The sequence below is a fragment of the Antechinus flavipes genome, chromosome 4 (genome assembly GCF_016432865.1).
Source record: "Antechinus flavipes isolate AdamAnt ecotype Samford, QLD, Australia chromosome 4, AdamAnt_v2, whole genome shotgun sequence".
Classification (NCBI taxonomy): Eukaryota; Metazoa; Chordata; class Mammalia; order Dasyuromorphia; family Dasyuridae; genus Antechinus; species Antechinus flavipes.
In genome coordinates, this window is record NC_067401.1 from 131,790,656 (window position 1) to 131,809,156 (window position 18,501).

The 18,501-nt window shown below is 42.7% G+C and overlaps 1 protein-coding gene across 4 annotated transcripts in view; it reads left to right on the forward strand.

Annotated features, from left to right (window-relative positions):
- JUP (junction plakoglobin) overlaps nucleotides 1-18,501 on the forward strand; it is a 31,802-nt gene that overhangs the window by 8,216 nt on the left and 5,085 nt on the right. Inside the window, exons 1-8 of one of the 4 annotated variants that reach the window (XM_051994494.1) lie at nucleotides 8,171-8,284; nucleotides 8,603-8,731; nucleotides 10,984-11,237; nucleotides 11,468-11,706; nucleotides 12,108-12,309; nucleotides 13,225-13,369; nucleotides 13,496-13,599; nucleotides 14,397-14,735. In XM_051994494.1, the coding sequence (XP_051850454.1) occupies nucleotides 8,611-8,731; nucleotides 10,984-11,237; nucleotides 11,468-11,706; nucleotides 12,108-12,309; nucleotides 13,225-13,369; nucleotides 13,496-13,599; nucleotides 14,397-14,735 (1,404 nt within the window). In that variant the 5' untranslated portion in view covers nucleotides 8,171-8,284; nucleotides 8,603-8,610. Of the gene's footprint in view, nucleotides 1-8,170; nucleotides 8,285-8,599; nucleotides 8,732-10,983; nucleotides 11,238-11,467; nucleotides 11,707-12,107; nucleotides 12,310-13,224; nucleotides 13,370-13,495; nucleotides 13,600-14,396; nucleotides 14,736-18,501 lie in introns of those variants that run through there. The other 3 variants (XM_051994495.1, XM_051994493.1, XM_051994492.1) reach the window with 3 other exon arrangements.

Consider the following 18,501-nt stretch of genomic DNA (forward strand, 5'->3'; position numbering starts at 1 on the left):
ATAGCCCACCCTTACTTAAATCGTATTCACTTGCATGTCATGGTATCACCTCCCTAAGGACACAGTCCTTCAAGAACAAAGGACAACAGCTCTATTCTTGCTATTCATGGTTTCTTATAGTTCAGTAATAATTCCATCACACTCATATAGAGCAATTTCTTTGAACTATTAGCCAATGCATGGGCATCTACTGAAGAATCTACTCTCAGCTAAGATTCCATATCTGCCCTCTTTCTGAGATATGATTTCTTAATTTTGAGACTTTGAATCATTTTCCCATGTGAAAATAATTGCCAACATTTGAACCATCTTGGATTTGAACAAGGACATAGATTTACTTAACAAAGAAACAGAGAATAGGAATGAAAAAATAATATGCTAGGATAAAAGAGGTAAAAAAATATTTGAAATGTGATTATGTGGAAGACTGTTGAAACTACAGAACAATGAGCAGTGGATAAAAATCTAGCAACATCCATCTCTAGAGACAGGTTCAAACACAAGATAATACTGATAATTCTATACCCTTCTAAAGGGGATATACTGCTGCTGCCTCCTCTTTTCTACCTTGGCAGTCTTCAGCTTCAGGCAAAGAGACTAGCTTTTAGGAATATAGTAGAATAGGTTTTCATTAGTTTGGGTTAAATGAACAACCTTTGGGATTTCTGTGATTTTGTGAAAAGTGTGTATGAAGATTTCTGTCCAGTCCAGACAGGCTGGGACCTGTTTTTCTAAATTATCAAAAACAAAGGAAAAGTTCTCCATTGAAATCTCAGCCCCTTGAGTGTCTGGGCATAAAAGTATAGTCTAGTGGAATAGTAGAAAAAGAATGGGACTTGAAATTGGGGGATTTGATATTGGGAGTATTGAGTTCTGAATTCAAGGCCTAACTTACAGACAAGGACTTTTTTTTTTTTTTTTAATTTTTCTTACTATAGATTTCCTCATCTGTGAAGTATTGTCTATCTCCCTGGGTTTCTGTAAGAAAAGTAAATACTAGATAAAAACGAAATCATTTTACTAATGATTTTATTGTTTTTTTTTTTTTTTCAGTGAGGCTTCCTAGTTCAAAAGACAGTCCACAAGATCAAGTCCTTGAAATTTACTTCTTTTAATCACTAACTTGTTAACTTTCTCTAGCCAAGAGAAAGATAATGTAGTCTGATTTTTTTTTTTTTTAGGAGAGTATTCTCTAAAGTGGGGCAGGTAAACAGCACAGTGTATAGAATACCTAGCTGTAAGTCAAGAAGATTAATCTCCCTAAATTAAAAAATCTGGCCTTAGGCACTTAGCTGTGTGATCCTGGGCAAGTTACTCAATCCTGTTTGCCTCAGTTTCCTCATCTGTCAAATGAGTTGGAGAAGGAAATGGCAAATTTCTCCTGTATTTCTGCCTGAACAACATGGGGTCATGAAGTCAACATGCCTGAACAAACTGACTGAATAACAAAGTCTCCAAAGCTGAGTCCATGTCTTGATTAGAAATGTATGAGCATCCAATCAAATGATGGGCAAGGATGGGTTGTATCCTATTCCCTCCTAGTGATAGCTTATTTCCTGCTTGTCTCTTAACACTATGTCACCTACTCTTACCCCTTTACATACCCTGTTTTTCCAATCCCCTTCCCACCCTCTGCTATATAAGATCCCTGTTTCCTGCTGTTCCCTAGGCAGTGATCCCTCTGAGTAGTTATAACTCAAGTTTAGGTGCTTTTTGGAAACTTTCCTTTCCTCTTTTCCCCCAAAATCTATTCAATGCCTGCACTCTCCAGAGATCACTTAGTGGTTGGGGTAGAGACCTAAGAGATCACCCATGGCTCAGTTCTGGGACTAAGAGCCTTTTAAGTAAGAGACTCATGTGCTCCCTTTCTTTTTGGATTTAATGGAGAGAACTGACAAGGTTGCACAGGCAAATATTAACTGGAGTCCATATAAAGACCCACATCTCTCCCTTCTCTTCCCACAAACCCACCTCAATTCAAACCATATATTCTCTCATTTGATTAATAACCCTGTGAAGTAGGTGCTGTTCTTATTCCTTGTTTTACTGATAGAAAATCTGGGAAGTTAAATGACTTGCTCAGTCAGGGTCACAGCTATTAAGTGCCTAGAAAGGTATCTGGATTCAGATATTCCTGTTACTGTCAAAGACACTACTATCCTAGTCACTCAAGTTGGCAATGTCGATATCATCTTCTATTTCTCACTCTTCCCTCACCCCATATTATCCAGGTAGTTGCCAAATCTTGTTATTTTTCCCTTCACATTTGTCCATTTGTCCCTTTTTCTTTACTCACACAGCTATCATTCTGTTTTAGATGCTCATCATTTGCCTGGACTATTACAAAAATCAATTTTAAAAAATGGTGCAGTGGATAAAGTGACAGACTTAGAGTCAGACTCATCTTCCTTGAGTTCAAATCTGGCCTTCTTAGCTGTGTGACCCTGGCCAAGTCATTTATCCTTGTTTGCCTCAATTTCTTCATCTATTAAATGAGCTAGAGAAGGAAATGACTAACCATTCCAATATCTTTGCTAAAAAAAAAAAAAACCTAAATAGAGTTGCAAATAAACAGGACTAAAAATGACTGAACAACAAGATTGAGGGAGGAGTTAGTCCTAATTACCTCAAACTAAATAAAGTGTGTGTATGTATATATATATATGTAAACCCACAGTAAATTTTTTAGATTTAGATTTATTTTTTCTCAATAATATTTTATTTTTCCAAATACAGGTAAAGATAATTTTCAGCATTCATTTTTAAGAAAAATTGTAGCTTTTTATTGGCAGAACATATGCATGGGTAATTTTTTACAGCATTGTCCCTTGCACTCACTTCTGTTCCAACTTTTCCCTTCCCTCCCTCCACCCCCTCCCTTAGATGGCAGGCAGTCTTATACACAACATTCATTTTTTTAAAATAACTTTTTATTGATAGAACCCATGCCAGGGTAATTTTTTACATTATTATCCCTTGCATTCACTTCTGTTCACATTTTTCCCTTTCCTCTCTTCACCCCCTCCCCCAGATAGCAAGCAGTTCTTTACATGTTGAATAGGTTACAGTATATTCTAGATACAATATATGTGTGCAGAACTGAACAGTTTTCTTGTTGCACAGGGAGAATTGAATTCAGAAGGTATAAATAACCCGGGAAGAAAAACAAAAATGCAAGCAGTTTATATTCATTTCCCAGTGTTCTTTCTTTGGGTGTAGCTGCTTTTGTCCATCTTTGATCAATTGAAACTGAATTAGCTCTCTTTATCAAAGAGATCCACTTCCATCAGAATATATCCTCAAACAGTATCATTACAACATTCATTTTTGTAAGATTTTGTGTTCCAAATTATTCTCTTCCTCCCTAAATTCTCCCTCCCCAAGAGAGCAAGCAATCTGATACACGTTAAATATGTGCAGTCCTTTTAAACATATTTCCATATTTGTCATGTTGTGCCAGAAAAATCGGATCAAAAGGGAAAAAAAAACCATGGGGGGAAAAAAAAACCACAAACAACAAAAAAGGTGAAAATACTGTGCTTTGATATGTATTCACTCTCCATAGTTCTTTCTCTGGATGCAGATGGCATTTTCTACCCCAAGTCTATTGGAATTACCTTGAATCACTGCTTGTTGAGAAGATCTAAATCTATTATAGTTAGTTGATCATCACGTAATCTTAAAACTGTATACAGTGTTCTCTTGGTTTTGCTCAATTCACTTACCATTAGTTCATGTAAGTCTTTCCAGATTTTTCTGAAATGAGCCCGCTCATCTTTTCTTAAAGAACAATGATATTCCATTACATTCATATACCATAATTTATTCAACCATTATTCAACCCATCTCTCCCCATTTTGCATACCGCATTATTGTTGATTGGTCTCTGCCTCAATTTTCTCAGCTGTCCAGTTCATCCTCCACACAACTTGTGATCTTACCAAAGTTAGAGCCTGATCCAATCTTCCCCTAATCAATGAACTCTACTGGCTCCCTATCTCATTTTTTAATAAAATTTCTAATCTTCTCTGAAATTTTATAAGGTACATAATTATTAGTATAGTACTTTGTGTGGGATGATTTACAGTTTATAGACCTTTGTATACAGTTTGTAAATAAGCAAAATAAACATTGGAACTGGCTCAAAAAGCTTTTACCCAGTAGTATTGGATCAACAAAATTTGGAGGCCAATCCTCTCAGAAATAAAAGAGCACTGCAGAGTAAGTACCGGGAGGTAACCAATCCTTTCTCTCTCACCCTCGCTCATTATCACTGGGGACATAGCAAAACTTAGTCCAGGCCAGGAGCCTGGCTCTACTGCTCTGCCCATGGCTATTTTTAATTACCCTCCTCTGCCCTCCTCTCCTCCCACCTTGGGTCACACTCTGCTGAGAAGCTGGGAGGGAGCTTCTCTGTCTGGCTGCACTCAGCTTTAGGATGCATGGGTAATATCCGGCTGGAATTACTGCTGTTACTGCAAAGAGGGCTCTAAAACCATGAGAGGAAAGGTGGGAGGGAGGGTAGTGCCTCACACCAGTCCCTTTTGGGAATTGGATTGCCCGTGTGATCATGTGAACACACTCAAATCCACTCACACATATCTCTGGTGCACATACCATCGGACAGCTATCCTATCTTTTCCTCTGCCCTGAGCCAGAAGTTACCCCAGGAGAGACTGCTCCTTCCGCTCTTAGTGCCAACAATAGAACTTGTACTAAACAAAGACTTCCCTCTTCAATTTTTAAAAGCCTTTCTCTATCTCTCTGTTTCTGGGGCTAAAAGTATAGGCAGGACTAGGTTTCTTTACAGAAGTGAGAAAGGACCAGACCAAACTCAGTAGCCCCTTAAATAGTTTCCCCTACTCCCAAGATGCATAACACCCTCTGGGGCTGGGCATTCGGTAGCAAAGTGTTTACTTCTTGGAATGGAGAGCCTGGAAACCTTGCCAGGTGATAGTAATGATAACAATAATGACTGCTAAAATTTATACAAAATATACAGTCTGGTGTGGTAGATGAAGTATCAGATTTGGCATCAAGAAAACTAGGATTCAGATCCTCCCTATCACAACAGATGTTTTGTCTTCCTGCTAGGTGGCAAAGCTGGGCTTGGAGTCAGGAAGACTCATCTCCCTGAGTTCAAATCTAACCTCAGATATTTACTAGCTATGTGACCCTGGGCAAGTCACTTAATCCTGATGTGTAAAATGAGCTAAAGAAGGATGAGGCAAATTACTCCATCATCTTTGTCCCCCAAAAAACCCAAATGGGGTCATGATGTGTTAGATATAACTGAACAATAATAACATTTGACCATCTGCAAGTCAGTTAATGGTTCTCAGCCTCAGTTTCCATATCAGAAGCCAACTTAAAGGATTAAACAAAGTAAAATGTGTAAAGGGCTTTCAAGCTTTAAAGTACAATATAAAGGTCAATTACTATGCAATGTTCTAAAGCAACAAGACTTTAAAATGGCCAAGATATCTTTATTTCTGTTTCACAGAGAAGGATACTGATTTATCCAAGATTTCAGCACCAGTAAGTGATACAACTAAGCTTCAAACTCACACCTCCCGATTCAGAATCATCCTAGTGTCTTTACACGGGACTATATTTCTTTCCACCAACCTAGAACTTGATTAGACTTCAGCCTTCTCCTCTGAACCTGTCCTCAGAGAGGAGAAACATTGCATGCTCCTTCCATTAAATAATTTTGCAACACTGATTTTGCTAACTTTTAAATTTTTCTGCAGTCTTTCTTCCATTCTCCCACCCACACACTCCTTATGGTTTCTGAGTCTAGAATGCCTTGGAGATGTTGCTCTCCTGGGGAATGTTTTGACCATCCAGATACATTTGGAGATAGTCACACAATCACCCTTTTCTCATTAGAAGGGACAATATGTAAACTTGGGGTGGCCCTTAGGGGCTAGATGTCTACTTCTGGGGTTGCTGTCCTGTAATCTCCTTCCCTTATCCCACCAACCTAAGTTGCATGGATGGGAAAGTGTGGCCAATGTAGACGTCCATCTTATCCCACTGCTGGCATCCCCTTTGCTTCCTCCCTGTCCCTACCTGCTAACAGGTAGAGAAAACCACCTTTGGGTTATCTAGGCTGGGAGGTCTCTGAGTTTGTCACAGCTTTTCCTAACCCCTGTTGGAGATCAAAGAAGAAAATCCAGTGGGAATATACTTAACAATGACCTTTGATGTCTGGATTGGTTGACTGAAGCTGGTAGTACAATAAGGAATTTAGTACCCTTCCTGTTGCTGCTTCAGCTTGACTCAAAATCTTGGGGCAGATGGCTTCCATATAACCCACTGTTCCTCTTGCCCTCTTTGATTTGGAAGCAGAGCAAAAGATTTGGATGGAGTAGGGGGGTGAGGGACTTAAATGAAACCTCTCTGTGGCTATAGTTAATGGGACTGGGCTAATGGTAGTGTCAGAGCTTTCTGGTCCTTGTTGATCTCAAAATTAGCATCAGAAGGTGAGCCCTGCTCCCTACCCAGATAGAGCTGAGTACCATCTGGGGGTTAAGGTGACCTTATTTGTGACATAGTTTGCTGTTTCTTCCTCTTCCTATGCTGATTTTCTTCCACATTGGAGAAAGTGAGAATTAGAACTCAAATGACAGACTTAAACTATGTAGGATATTATGTGTAGCATTCTTTTTACCTCCCCACTCTCTTAAGTCTTAAGTCTTAAGGACTCTGGTTTTGGGGATGGAAGGAAGCTTCAGGGAGCTGTGTCACTGGCCTCAAAGGATCCATTCTAGGCCTCCTGTTGCTTCACTGCTTCCTCTTTTTTTCTTTTTTCTTTGGGCCTCCCAGGGCAAGGTGACTCAGGGCAAGTTGAGGGCTTGCTCCTGAAATAGCCAGAGACAGCCCTGTTTTTCCTGTGGAGAATGCCAGGAAAGCAGCTGGGCGCATCTGGCTAGAGCTTGTGCCTTTCCTCTCTATCTTTCTGAGCACATTCCACTTATCAACCTTGAAACTCTGAGTCATTCAGGGAAGGAGGGAAGAAGCTGATCTCCTGGCCCTGCTTGTCTCAGGTGGTGTTCTGGGCTAGCTGGGCGGAGCAGCCCTTATCTGGCCCTGAAAGACAGCAAGAATAGAAAGAAATAAGAGCTTCTTGTATGAGGATGACCCTCTGATTGACCCACTGTCAGTGGGAAGGGCACTCTGAATTGTTTGTTCTACTGCTGGGAATGAGCTGCTCTGAATTTCTGTCACCCTGTCCCTCCCTTGTAACAAATGGATAGTGTTCTGGCTAGAATTAAGTGCCCAATCTTGGGAAAAAAGAGTTTTTCCTTTGTGTGGTGCTTACTGGGCCTAAGAGGGGATTGAACATTCATGATGTTGGCTTCATTAACCTAGTAGGACTCTTTCTAACTGAATTTACCATTTTTGGAGTATGAAAAAAGGAAGTATTCTCTATTAGTGCATGGACAAGGCAAGCTTTTAGCTCTTGAGGATCTGCAGGTTAAAGACAATTGTTGTCATTGGCCATCACCAAGACTGACCTAGATTCTTTGGGATAAAGGGAAGGAGGTGACAGGGCAACAACCTCAGGAGGAGAGACTAGCTTGAAGGGAAATCAGGATTTAGGGTCTGTTTCCCTGTGAATTATCCTATGTTAGTTCTTTCCTCACCTAGGAAGGGAGAGTGACTATGTGACCGTTTCAAAGTATGACGGTGACAAAATGTTCATAACATTTCCCTGTTTTCTGGGTCTTTGGTCCCTGGAGAAACCAGTTTGTCCTGTTCACCTAAGCCCTTCCCATCTCTCCCTGCTGCTACTGAATCTTTCTTGGGGGTGGAGCTATCAGAAATACCCCTCTGTAGTCCCACCTGAGGTGATAGGATAGAATAGGATGGGTATTCCAGACTTACCCTTCTGATTTTGGGGGAGTGGTGGACCAGGGGGATTGAGCCAGTCTAATCCTGGAGAGGGAGCTCTTTGCCGCCCCTACCCAGTTACACACATACCTATGATGTCATGCACCCCTCCCTTCCCACACTCCTTTCACTGGAGTGGACAGTTCAGTGTTGGTAAGTGGAGTGCATGTACATCCTGGTGTCCACCCACCCAGTTCCAGGTACCTCGTAACTCCACCTTCCCCTTGAGACTGTGCGTCATTTCTCTGCCGCTCCCTCGGTGTGCTCACTCCTCTCTCTACCTGTTCAGACAGCATTGGGACACTGAACAGCTAGCTCCGTGCCCCTTCTGGGGAAGCTTCCTGGATCTTTAGCTTGATTCCTGTGGCCGAGTCTGCCAGAAAGGGTGGGTGAAGGGAGCTGAGGAACAGCCCAGTCTGTGGGCTAGGGCAGCCTGGCTAGGCTGTTGAGAAGGTCCAGTAAAAAGCTCCTCTTAGCTTTCAGCAATCCGAGGGAGTGCTGTGGTTGGATTAAGAAGGATGGGAAAAAAAGATGGAGAAGGGAGGCAGAAGAGAAGACTAAGGAAGCTAGAGGAGACTGATAGATGCAGCTGAAGTGGGTTTAGATGAAAGCTGATGGTGATAGGAGCTAGAAAGAAGCTCAGGGAAGGGTGGGAGGATACCTTTCCTGGATCTGACCCTTTTGTTCCTTCCTGTATCAGCAGCAACTGCCATGGAGGTGATTAACCTGGTTGAGCAGCCCATCAAGGTGACAGAATGGCAGCAGACATACACCTACGACTCGGGCATCCACTCTGGAGCCAACACCTGTGTGCCATCGGTCAGCGGCAAAGGTATTGTCGAGGAGGACGAGGCCTGTGGCCGTCAATACACACTCAAGAAAACTACCACCTACTCCCAGGGGCTTCCCCAGAGCTGAGGTTAGTGCAGTCACAGCCAGTCTGACGGGGACAGAAAAGATCCGGGCTCAAGCTCAGGGACCATGGAGTGGTAAGAGCGAGGTGCTGAGCAGAGGCGGAAAGGTGAGAGAAGACTCTGACTAGGCAGAGAGCCCCAAGGGCAGGCTCGAGTATATGCCAGGACCGTGAGCCATCTGGCCAGGGATAAGCTTCTTGGCCTTTCTTGGGAGCCAGGACCAAGCCTCAGGTAAATCCGTCTCCCTCTCGCAGCCCAACCCCGGGCTCTACACCCTAGAAGCCTTTGAAGAAATGATCGCTGTAGTGGCTGTGGATTATCTGGGTCTTTTGAATATTAAAAGCTCTCCGCTTTCATGGCTGTGTAAGACGGCATGTGTTTGTCTGAGCAGGTTACAGTAGTAAAAGTGAGGTCTGAGAGAGGACTCCGAGGGCACTGCACCTTAGCAATCAGGGCATCCATCTGTGGGCAGCCAGCCTCCGGTCGGGCACTGTCAGGGATTGCTTCGGTAGTTGAAAGCCTGGAATCAGTGCAGGCAGGCAGGGAGGGAGTAGAGACTGTCTCCTCCTTCCTGTCTAATTAGAGGGTGGGGCTGTTCCAACTCCCTCTGCCAAGGGGCATTTGGGCAATTGCCAGGGTGGGGCTGCTCTGGGAAGCCTCTGGATCTACCACTCCCAGACTGGGGGAGGTGCTTGTTGAGGGGCTGGGGGGAAGAAGACCTTTAGGCTAAGTCCTATTCTATACGTGAGGTCTGTGGATGGAGAAAAGAAGTACTCTTCTCAGTTTCCAGAAGGGGAAGAAGTGCCAGCTCCATTGTCAGGGTAGGACTGGGAAGTTCAGTGTCTCATCTGTCCATCTGATGAATGGATCTCTGGGCTGAAAGGCAAGACTCTTGATTTATCGCCTTCACTCGTTCCCTGACAGGATGCTGCTGGGGATCACTGACCTCCTGGTTTTCCTGCCAGGTCTACCCATTATCCAGTTGGGTTTATATGACAGGATGTCATCTTTGACTGTTCTCTCTAATCCTCTCTTATCTCTTGAATCTGTTCCCTCCTTCACACTGTGCTGCCACCACCCAAATATAGACCATTATTACCTCTCACCTGGTTGATTGCAATAGCCTCCTAACTGGTCTTCCTGCCTCCAATATCTCATACTGTGTTACCAGATTAATCTAATTTATGCACAGTTGTTCTGATTATGTTATGCTCTGCTCAGAACTTTCTGGGACCCTTTTTATTTAACAGGATAGTCTTAAATCCTTAGCCTAACATTCAGGGCCTTCCAAAATTAGCCTTATCTCATTTACTCCTCTTCATTATGTTCTAGCTAGGTTCTACTGCTCACTAACATGTCCCACAGTTTCCCAACGATACTCCTTGCTCAAGAGATTCCCTATACTGGAATGCTCACATTTTTACTTTTTTTTTTTTTTTTAATTAGCAGTCGAGTTAAATGACTTGCTCAAAGTCATGAAACTAGTAAATGTTTGAGGCTGGATTTGAAGTTGGGTTCTCCTGACTCCAGGCCAGTGTTCTATCTACTGTCCCATCTAGCTGTTCCTCTATTTTCATTAAAAAAAATCTTACCCATGCTTCAAGGCCCTGTTCAAATGCTAACTTTTTTAAGAGTTCTTGTCAGAAATGATCTTTTCCTCCTCCGCACCTTTGCGTATTTCCCTTTTATCAAATTCCATTTTGAATTGAAGTTATCTTATTTCCCTTATTAGGTTGTCAGCATTTTGAGGGCAGGGACCCATGTTGTATGTCTCTCAGTACCACAGTGCCTTACACATAATGTGTAATCTTTGTGCAGTCTCATGAGAAATGTATAATCTTATATTTGTTTAGTGCCTGTGTGGTAGGTAGATTAGTTGCTATTTCACAGGGAAATGAAGCTAAGGCCTGGGAAAGTTAAGTGACTTAATTATGATCTTTTGGCAAGTTAATCTAGAGCTGGCACTGGAATTCATATCTCCTGACAAACCAGCTTTCTGCTCTTTCCATTAGAACACACTGCCACACAACGTCAGAGAAAGGGGCTGAGGAAGCCCCAGAGAAAGGTGGAGTGGCAAAGGTGGTGGGTAGGTGCATTCCACACGCGTCAGTCACCACTCTCCACTCACATGGCATCATCTCTTTCACACAAGTCTTTACTTTACTTCCAGGAGATCTAGAGTGCCAAATGACAATGACGAGGGCCCAGCGGGTAAGGGCAGCCATGTATCCCGAGACAACGGAGGACCGGTCTATCCTGACGAGCACCCAGATTGAAGGGCAGGCCACCAATGTGCAGCGGTTGGCTGAGCCCTCCCAGCTGTTAAAGTCAGCCATTGTTCACCTCATCAACTACCAGGATGATGCTGAGCTGGCAACACGAGCCTTGCCCGAGCTTACCAAGCTGCTCAATGATGAGGACCCGGTTAGTGGCAGGGGTTGAGGGGAAATGGGAAAACCTGAATATAAGGAATTTGCTGATAATGTTGAGAGGTGAGGGGAATCCTAAAAAAACCCCAGCACTAAGGCCTTTGGTTGTAGGATTATCCTGGGAGGGCCCAGTCTCCCTGCTTCCAGGGCAGGGCAGCCCCTTATGGTCTTTCACACCAAGGCTATGTTTCTTCACTGTTCCCCTTGCCCTCCACTATCCTGCAGGTTGTAGTGAGTAAGGCAGCCATGATTGTGAATCAGTTATCAAAGAAGGAAGCATCCCGGCGGGCCCTGATGGGCTCCCCTCAGCTTGTGGCCGCTGTCGTGCGCACCATGCAGAACACCAGTGACCTAGACACTGCTCGCTGTACCACCAGCATCCTGCACAATCTCTCTCACCACCGCGAAGGGCTGCTTGCCATCTTCAAGTCAGGGGGCATTCCCGCTCTGGTCCGCATGCTCAGGTATCAGTTGAGCAGCAAGTATTTATCAGGTACCTGTGGAGAAGCACGAGGCAGGATCCCTGTCCCCAGGAAGCTTGTAGTCAAATTGAAATGAGTCTTAGAACCCTTGAAACAATGAGGGAGCAATAAAGAATAGTAAAGGGGTGCAGTACAGAACTTGTGGTGCAAAAAGGGGAAAGAACTGAGAGGGGTTGGAATAGTCTGAGAAGGCTTTATAGAGGAGATGGGCCCTGCCTCCTGGCCCACTGTGTAGCTTAAGCTAATCCCTACTCTAGTTTCTCCCTAGCTGCCGTCTTTCCTTTCCCCTCTGTGAGTTCTTTTGAACCTCATTTTCTGATAATATGGGGTACAGGGCTCTGAGTGCATTGGAGAACTCTCACCATTCTATCTTTCCCTCATAGTTCTCCAGTGGAATCGGTCTTGTTCTATGCCATCACAACATTGCATAACCTGCTGCTGTATCAAGAGGGTGCTAAGATGGCTGTCCGGCTGGCTGATGGGCTACAAAAAATGGTGCCCCTCCTCAACAAGAACAACCCCAAATTCTTGGCCATTACCACTGACTGCCTGCAGCTCCTTGCCTATGGCAACCAGGAGAGCAAGGTAAGGTTATCATTGGGGTACCTTGAGTCTCTCCCCACTCCAGAGGCCAAAGCATTCATCTTGACCATGTCACCCTCCCTACTCAACAAATTCCAGTGGCTTCCTTTTACCCCACCAGCATCAAATAGGAAAACTTTTGGTTAGCATTTAAAGCCTTGACAACTTGTCCTTCTACTTTTCCACTCTCTTTCCATGCTTTACTCTTCTCTGTGTTCCTTAAAACTCTCGCTACTTTGGTCCCTTTGCTGTCTTTTGAACACTCTGCTCCATTTTTCAGATATGGTGATTTTTCACTGGCTCTCCCCCATGGGATGCTCTCCTTCCTCATCATAACTTCCTTCCTTTCCTGGCTTTCTTCAACACTCTGTCTTCTGCAGGAAGCCTCTCTTGGTCTGGTTCCCTTTGGTTTCCTCATTTGAGATCTGAGAGTACTTTTCATCTGTTCTGTATATCTTTGATACGTGAGACATGTCCACACCAATGTTCATGTGGATTATTTGTGCCTGATCTGTGGGAGAGCATTCCGAGCTCATATTGGTCTGATCAGACACACCCCAACATGGTCATGTCATGTTTCTCTTCAAGCATGAAGAACAATCATCACTCCCATCTTTGTAGGTACATAGTTGTTTGCTTGCTGTTTCCCCAACTAAATTGTGAGCTTCTTGAGAACAGAAATTGTGTTTTTTTGCTTTTCTCCATATCCCCTGCACTTTGCATATAATAGGTGAACAAAAAAATTTGTTGACTACTGACTCACAGTCAAGAAGCCTCTTCTGTTGGTCAAACCCTCTGCCCTGCTAAAGCTTTTGCCGCTGGCCTCTCCAGTTCTGAGTTGAAATCACATGGACCCATGATCCTTCCACCAATACTGCCCATGCTCAGACTCCCTCTCTCACTCTGCTCCTTCCACAGCTCATCATCTTGGCCAATGGGGGTCCCCAGGCTCTGGTGCAGATTATGCGTAACTATAGCTATGAGAAACTGCTCTGGACTACAAGCCGGGTTCTCAAGGTGCTGTCTGTGTGCCCCAGCAACAAGCCTGCCATCGTGGAAGCTGGTGAGGCACCCATTTAGTGAAGACCTTTGGACGGGACTTGTGGGATGATTCAGTGGGGAGGTGGGGCTCTGTATGTATCACTGGCTATGCCCATCCCTCATAATACTATTTTCTCTGCATATCTAGGTGGTATGCAAGCCTTGGGCAAACATTTGACAAGCAACAGCCCTCGTCTTGTGCAAAATTGTCTGTGGACCCTGCGCAACCTCTCAGATGTAGCCACTAAGCAGGTAAGGATCTCTTTAGCCTTGCATATCCTCCCATTTTTGTAGAGTGATCTCTTTAACCCCACCCTCCTCAATATTCACTCCCCAGCTTTTTGTCTAGGAATCTAATACCCCTTCCTTTATATGGTATGATTGTAGCAGGTGGGAATGCCAGATATTATGAAATCTTTTCCTACCTGGAAGCTGATGCTTGAAATTTCACTTTCTGAGCTTCATGGCTTTAATGTAAAGCTTTAATCCCTTTAATCCTTGGAAGGGATCATTTACATGTTGAAGTGAAGGAAAGACCCAAAATTAAGTTTTCTGAGGAAAAATGCATGGAATAGAGACTTGAAGGTACTAGGATCTGAGATGAAACCGGATGGCAGAAAATGAGGAAGAGATAGGACAGCTTACTTCAAAATTTTATCTAGTACTAGCCCAGATTTCCACATTCCCCCTCATAATGCCAGTTCTTACTTAGTCTGCCCTTAAAGGCTGTCCCTCCTACCTTAACACACTCTGTTCAGGTGACAGGACAGAATTGGAATGGCAGACCAGCGGGGAAAAGTATGGCACGCTGGCTCAGTCTGTAGAATTGGTTAGGACTTCAGAGTCTGTGCTGTTGAATGGGGAGGGAAGAAGAAAGCAGAGAGAAGTGGTGGGACCTGATAAATCAGCTCAGCTGACAGCATGATAAAAGATCAAGTACACTGGAAAGTTAGAAGGAGCAAGGATTTACTATCCTACTAAATACTGGAGGGACATAGAAAAAGCAGAAAAGGCTTCTCAAGGAACTTGCATTCTCTTCTCTTCCCCAGGAGGGTCTGGACAGTGTGTTGAAGGTCCTGGTCAACCAGCTGAGTGTGGATGATGTAAATGTGCTGACCTGTGCCACAGGCACCCTTTCTAACTTGACCTGCAACAATAGCAAGAATAAGACACTGGTGACGCAGAACAGCGGCGTGGAGGCACTGATCCATGCCATCCTGCGCGCGGGGGACAAAGATGACATCACTGAGCCTGCTGTCTGTGCACTGCGGCACCTCACGAGCCGCCACCCAGAGGCTGAGATGGCACAGAATTCCGTGCGCCTCAACTATGGAATCCCAGCCATTGTCAAGCTGCTCAACCAGCCCAACCAATGGCCTTTGGTCAAGGTATGGCCTGCTGGAAGGACTGAGGGAGGGAGAAGGAAGATTGGGGCACAGTACAAGGAGAGCTGGCAGAGAGGCCTGATTGGCAAAGTTTTCTGGGTGCCATGGGGTCACAACTGAAGCCAGTTAGACTAGAGCAAGTCTGACTTCTCAGTGGCCAGAGTTAAACAAGAGGATGACAAAGAGTGACCCCTTTCCTGATGACTCCTTCATGCAGCAAATATTTATTGAGCATCTACTAGATTATTAAGCTGTATTATTAAGCTCTACAAAGCTATTAAGTTGAAGAAGATAAAATTTTCATCCATTTTCACATCGTGAACTGCCTAATGGATGACACCAATTGGATGTCCCATAAACACCTCAAGTTCAATGTGTTCTAAGCAAAACTCATTCTCTTTTCCCCAAAACATTCTCCCTTTCCTAACTTATCTGTTTCCAATGAGGACACCATCATCAGCTTCCCAACCGCAGAGTCATCTTCCATTCTTTCTTCTCTCAAACACATTTAATCAGTTACCAAGACTTTTCCATTCTTCTTCCATAATGTGCAATGAATCTTTCTCCTTTTGTCCACTCCCATGGCCACCATCCCAGTTCAGGCCCTCATGAGTTTTGCCTGGACAACTGTCATCATGTATGTACTAACTGTTCTCCCTGTATCTAAAACCTTCCCTCTCTAGGCCATCTCTCAGATGGCTCTTGAAGTCATAGTCTTAAAGTATAGGCTGGAACCCATTATTCCTGTGATCAAGAAGCTCTAGTAGTACTTTTTGCCTTGAGGATAAAAACAATTTTCTCTATTTTTAAAAATACCTTTCCCAATCTGACTCCCATCTGCCTTCTAGGGTATTTGCTGATTATTTTCCTTCATCCATTTTGTCTTTCAGCCAAACTGGTCACTAAGATCTTTAAGGTAGAGGCTGTTACATTTTTCCTTGTATCTCCTTGTGCCTAGCACGATGTCCTGCATGGAGTAGGCATTCAATAAATATCTATTAAATTGAATAGCATAAGGGATAAGAAATACCTAAATATAAACACAATACAATATGGTGAGGTATACAAGAGAGAAGCCCAAAGTTCCTTGAGGTACATGAAAAGAATGTCTTCAATTGACATGGGGCAACAGAGACCAGAGAGAGATCTAGAGGGCCGTGATGGTGGAGGTGGGATAAGGGATGATGGTGGCAGGACCTTTCAAAACAGCTCAGTTGGTAGCTAGGCAAGACTAAAGCACTGAGCTAGGATTCAGGAGACCTGTCTCACTTGTCCAGTCTTAGCATTATCTCAAACTAGATTGGTGATTGCAGCTTCAATTCATTTCCTCAGTTATCATGTTATAAACTCTGTTCATAAGAGTTCTTGTGAAACTCAGTGAGAGAAGGCATATGAAAGAATTTTGGAAAGCAAGGCAGTGGGGCTGATAATCAAAATAAGTTGTTTTACAGGTAGAGAATCATTTAAATAAGGAGGATTTTAGGGGGCTAGAGAACTGTTGGTGGCATCCAGAGCTTTGCTTTATTAAGTGGAGTTCGGTAAAATATTGAATAAATGAGCAGATGGGGAGTAAGGGAGGCTAGGTTGTGTTTCTGACAGGATTCCTCAAAAGAGAAGAGATCCATTTTTGTGATGGTCAAGGGAAGGAAAAAGGTGAGGAGATTGGCAGTCTCACAAAGCAACTTGACTTTTAGTTTACAACAAGATGAGGGTCACTAAAAGAAAAGGACTTTATAAGACAGAAAAAAGGCTTTCTATTATCTGTGACGTTCACTTGCAGGTGTCCATTAGGCAGTTCATGATGTGAAAATGGAGGAAAGTTCTATTTCCTTCAGCTTGACAGTTCCATAGGGCTTAATACAGAGCCTATTTAGTAGATGCTCAACAAATATTTACTGCAGGAAAGGAAGGAATTATTCTTTGTCATGCTCTCTCTTAACTCTGGCCACTGAGAAGTTGTTAGGTGTCAAGAAAAGTTGGACATGGATGGAAGTGATTGAACAATGACAAAATTATTATTACTGGGGTACAAAATAATTTTATAAGGGTGAGGTGAGACTAATAAGTGTGACTAACAAAAAAGCTTTATATAGGAAGTGATACTGGAGTCAAGTCAACAAGTACTTATTAAGGACTTACTATGTGCCAGGCACTTGAGCTATGAAGGAAGTGAAGGATGCTAGGAAGTGGAGGTGAAGAGAAAGTACATTTCAGGCATGGGTCAAGTATAGAGATAGGATATGGAATGCCATATATAAAGAATGGTAAGTAGGGAAATTTGATTGGTACTTGGAGGTAGAATATCTGAAGGGGGAAATAATATGGAATAAGTCTGGCTAGGTAGAACTGGAGCTACATGTTGAAGGGCTTTGAAAGTCCTAAAGAAAAATTTGCATTTTATCTTAGAGACAGTAGCGTGAAGAACTGAATATATCAATTTGAGTAATTGGAGAAATGGTGGGGTTTTCAATAGAAATAAAGAAATTAAGTGGTAGTACAGTGGATAGAGTGATGACCTTGAGGTCACAAGGACCTGAGTTCAAAGTTGACTTCATACATTTAATCCTGATTGCCTCTTAAAAAAAAAAAAGTTAAGAGGGAATAGAGAAGTTTGTTCAGTTATTATTTATATGTAGTTATATTTGCATCCAACTTCCATTTCTCTTTTGACTTCAGATCCTGCATCTCTGTCAGCCTATTGGGTATTCCTACCTGGATGAATTCATTGTGTCCAAAGTAGAACTTCACTATATTTTCCCCAAACTTTTCCCACTACAAATTTCTTATTTCGTTTGGGAGTACTACCATCCTTCAGTCCCAGGTTTGCGATAGAGAATTGCCTTAAATCTTCATTCTCCCTTACTCTTCCCATTCAGACAATGGACAAGTCTCAACTTTTCCTGTACAGCATCTCTTGCAAATGTATGTCCTTGTCTTTTTATCCCATGGACACTTCCCTCATTCAGGCCCTCCTCACCTCTCACCTGGATTTGTGGAATGGCTTCCTAATTGGTTTCCCAGAATTCAATCTTTTCCAATCCAATCTCCACACAGCTGCCAAAATGATATTCCTAAAGCAATTAGTTGATTGTATCAGTCCATTGCTTTCAAAGCTCTGGGGATCAAATACAAAACTTCTCTTTAGCATTTAAAGCCTTTCACAATCTGGTTCCTGTTTATCTTTCCTGGGCTGCTTACACATTATTCTGCATCATATACTCTATACTTGCCAAACTGGAATGCTCTTTCTTCTAACTTTCACTTTTGGGAATCCCTTGTTCCCTTCAAGGCTCATAGGAAGAACCATTTCTTACAAGAAATCTTTCTGACCACTTCTACACATTTTATTTTATTTTTATTCTTTATATTTGTTGTTTTTTATACTATTGTTGCCCTCCAATAGAGTATTAGCTTCTTGAGTCAAGGGATGTTTCATTTTTGTCTTTGTATCCCCAGTGCCTGGCATATAAGTGCAGCATACATTCTTTTTAAAAAATATATATATATATTTTCCCCCAATTACTTTTGTTTGTTTTCATGAAAAACATTTCCATAATAGTCATGTTATGAAAGAAAACAGAAGAAAAAACAAACGAAAACCTTAAGAAAAATAAAGGTTTAAAAAGTATCTTTCAATCTTTATTCAGATACCCTCTGTACTTTCTCTGGGTATGGATAGCATTTTTCATGATAAACCAGTTAGAGTTGTCCTCCAATTACTTGTAAAAACAATTTTTAACTTTTTTTTTAAAGTTTTGATTTCTAAATT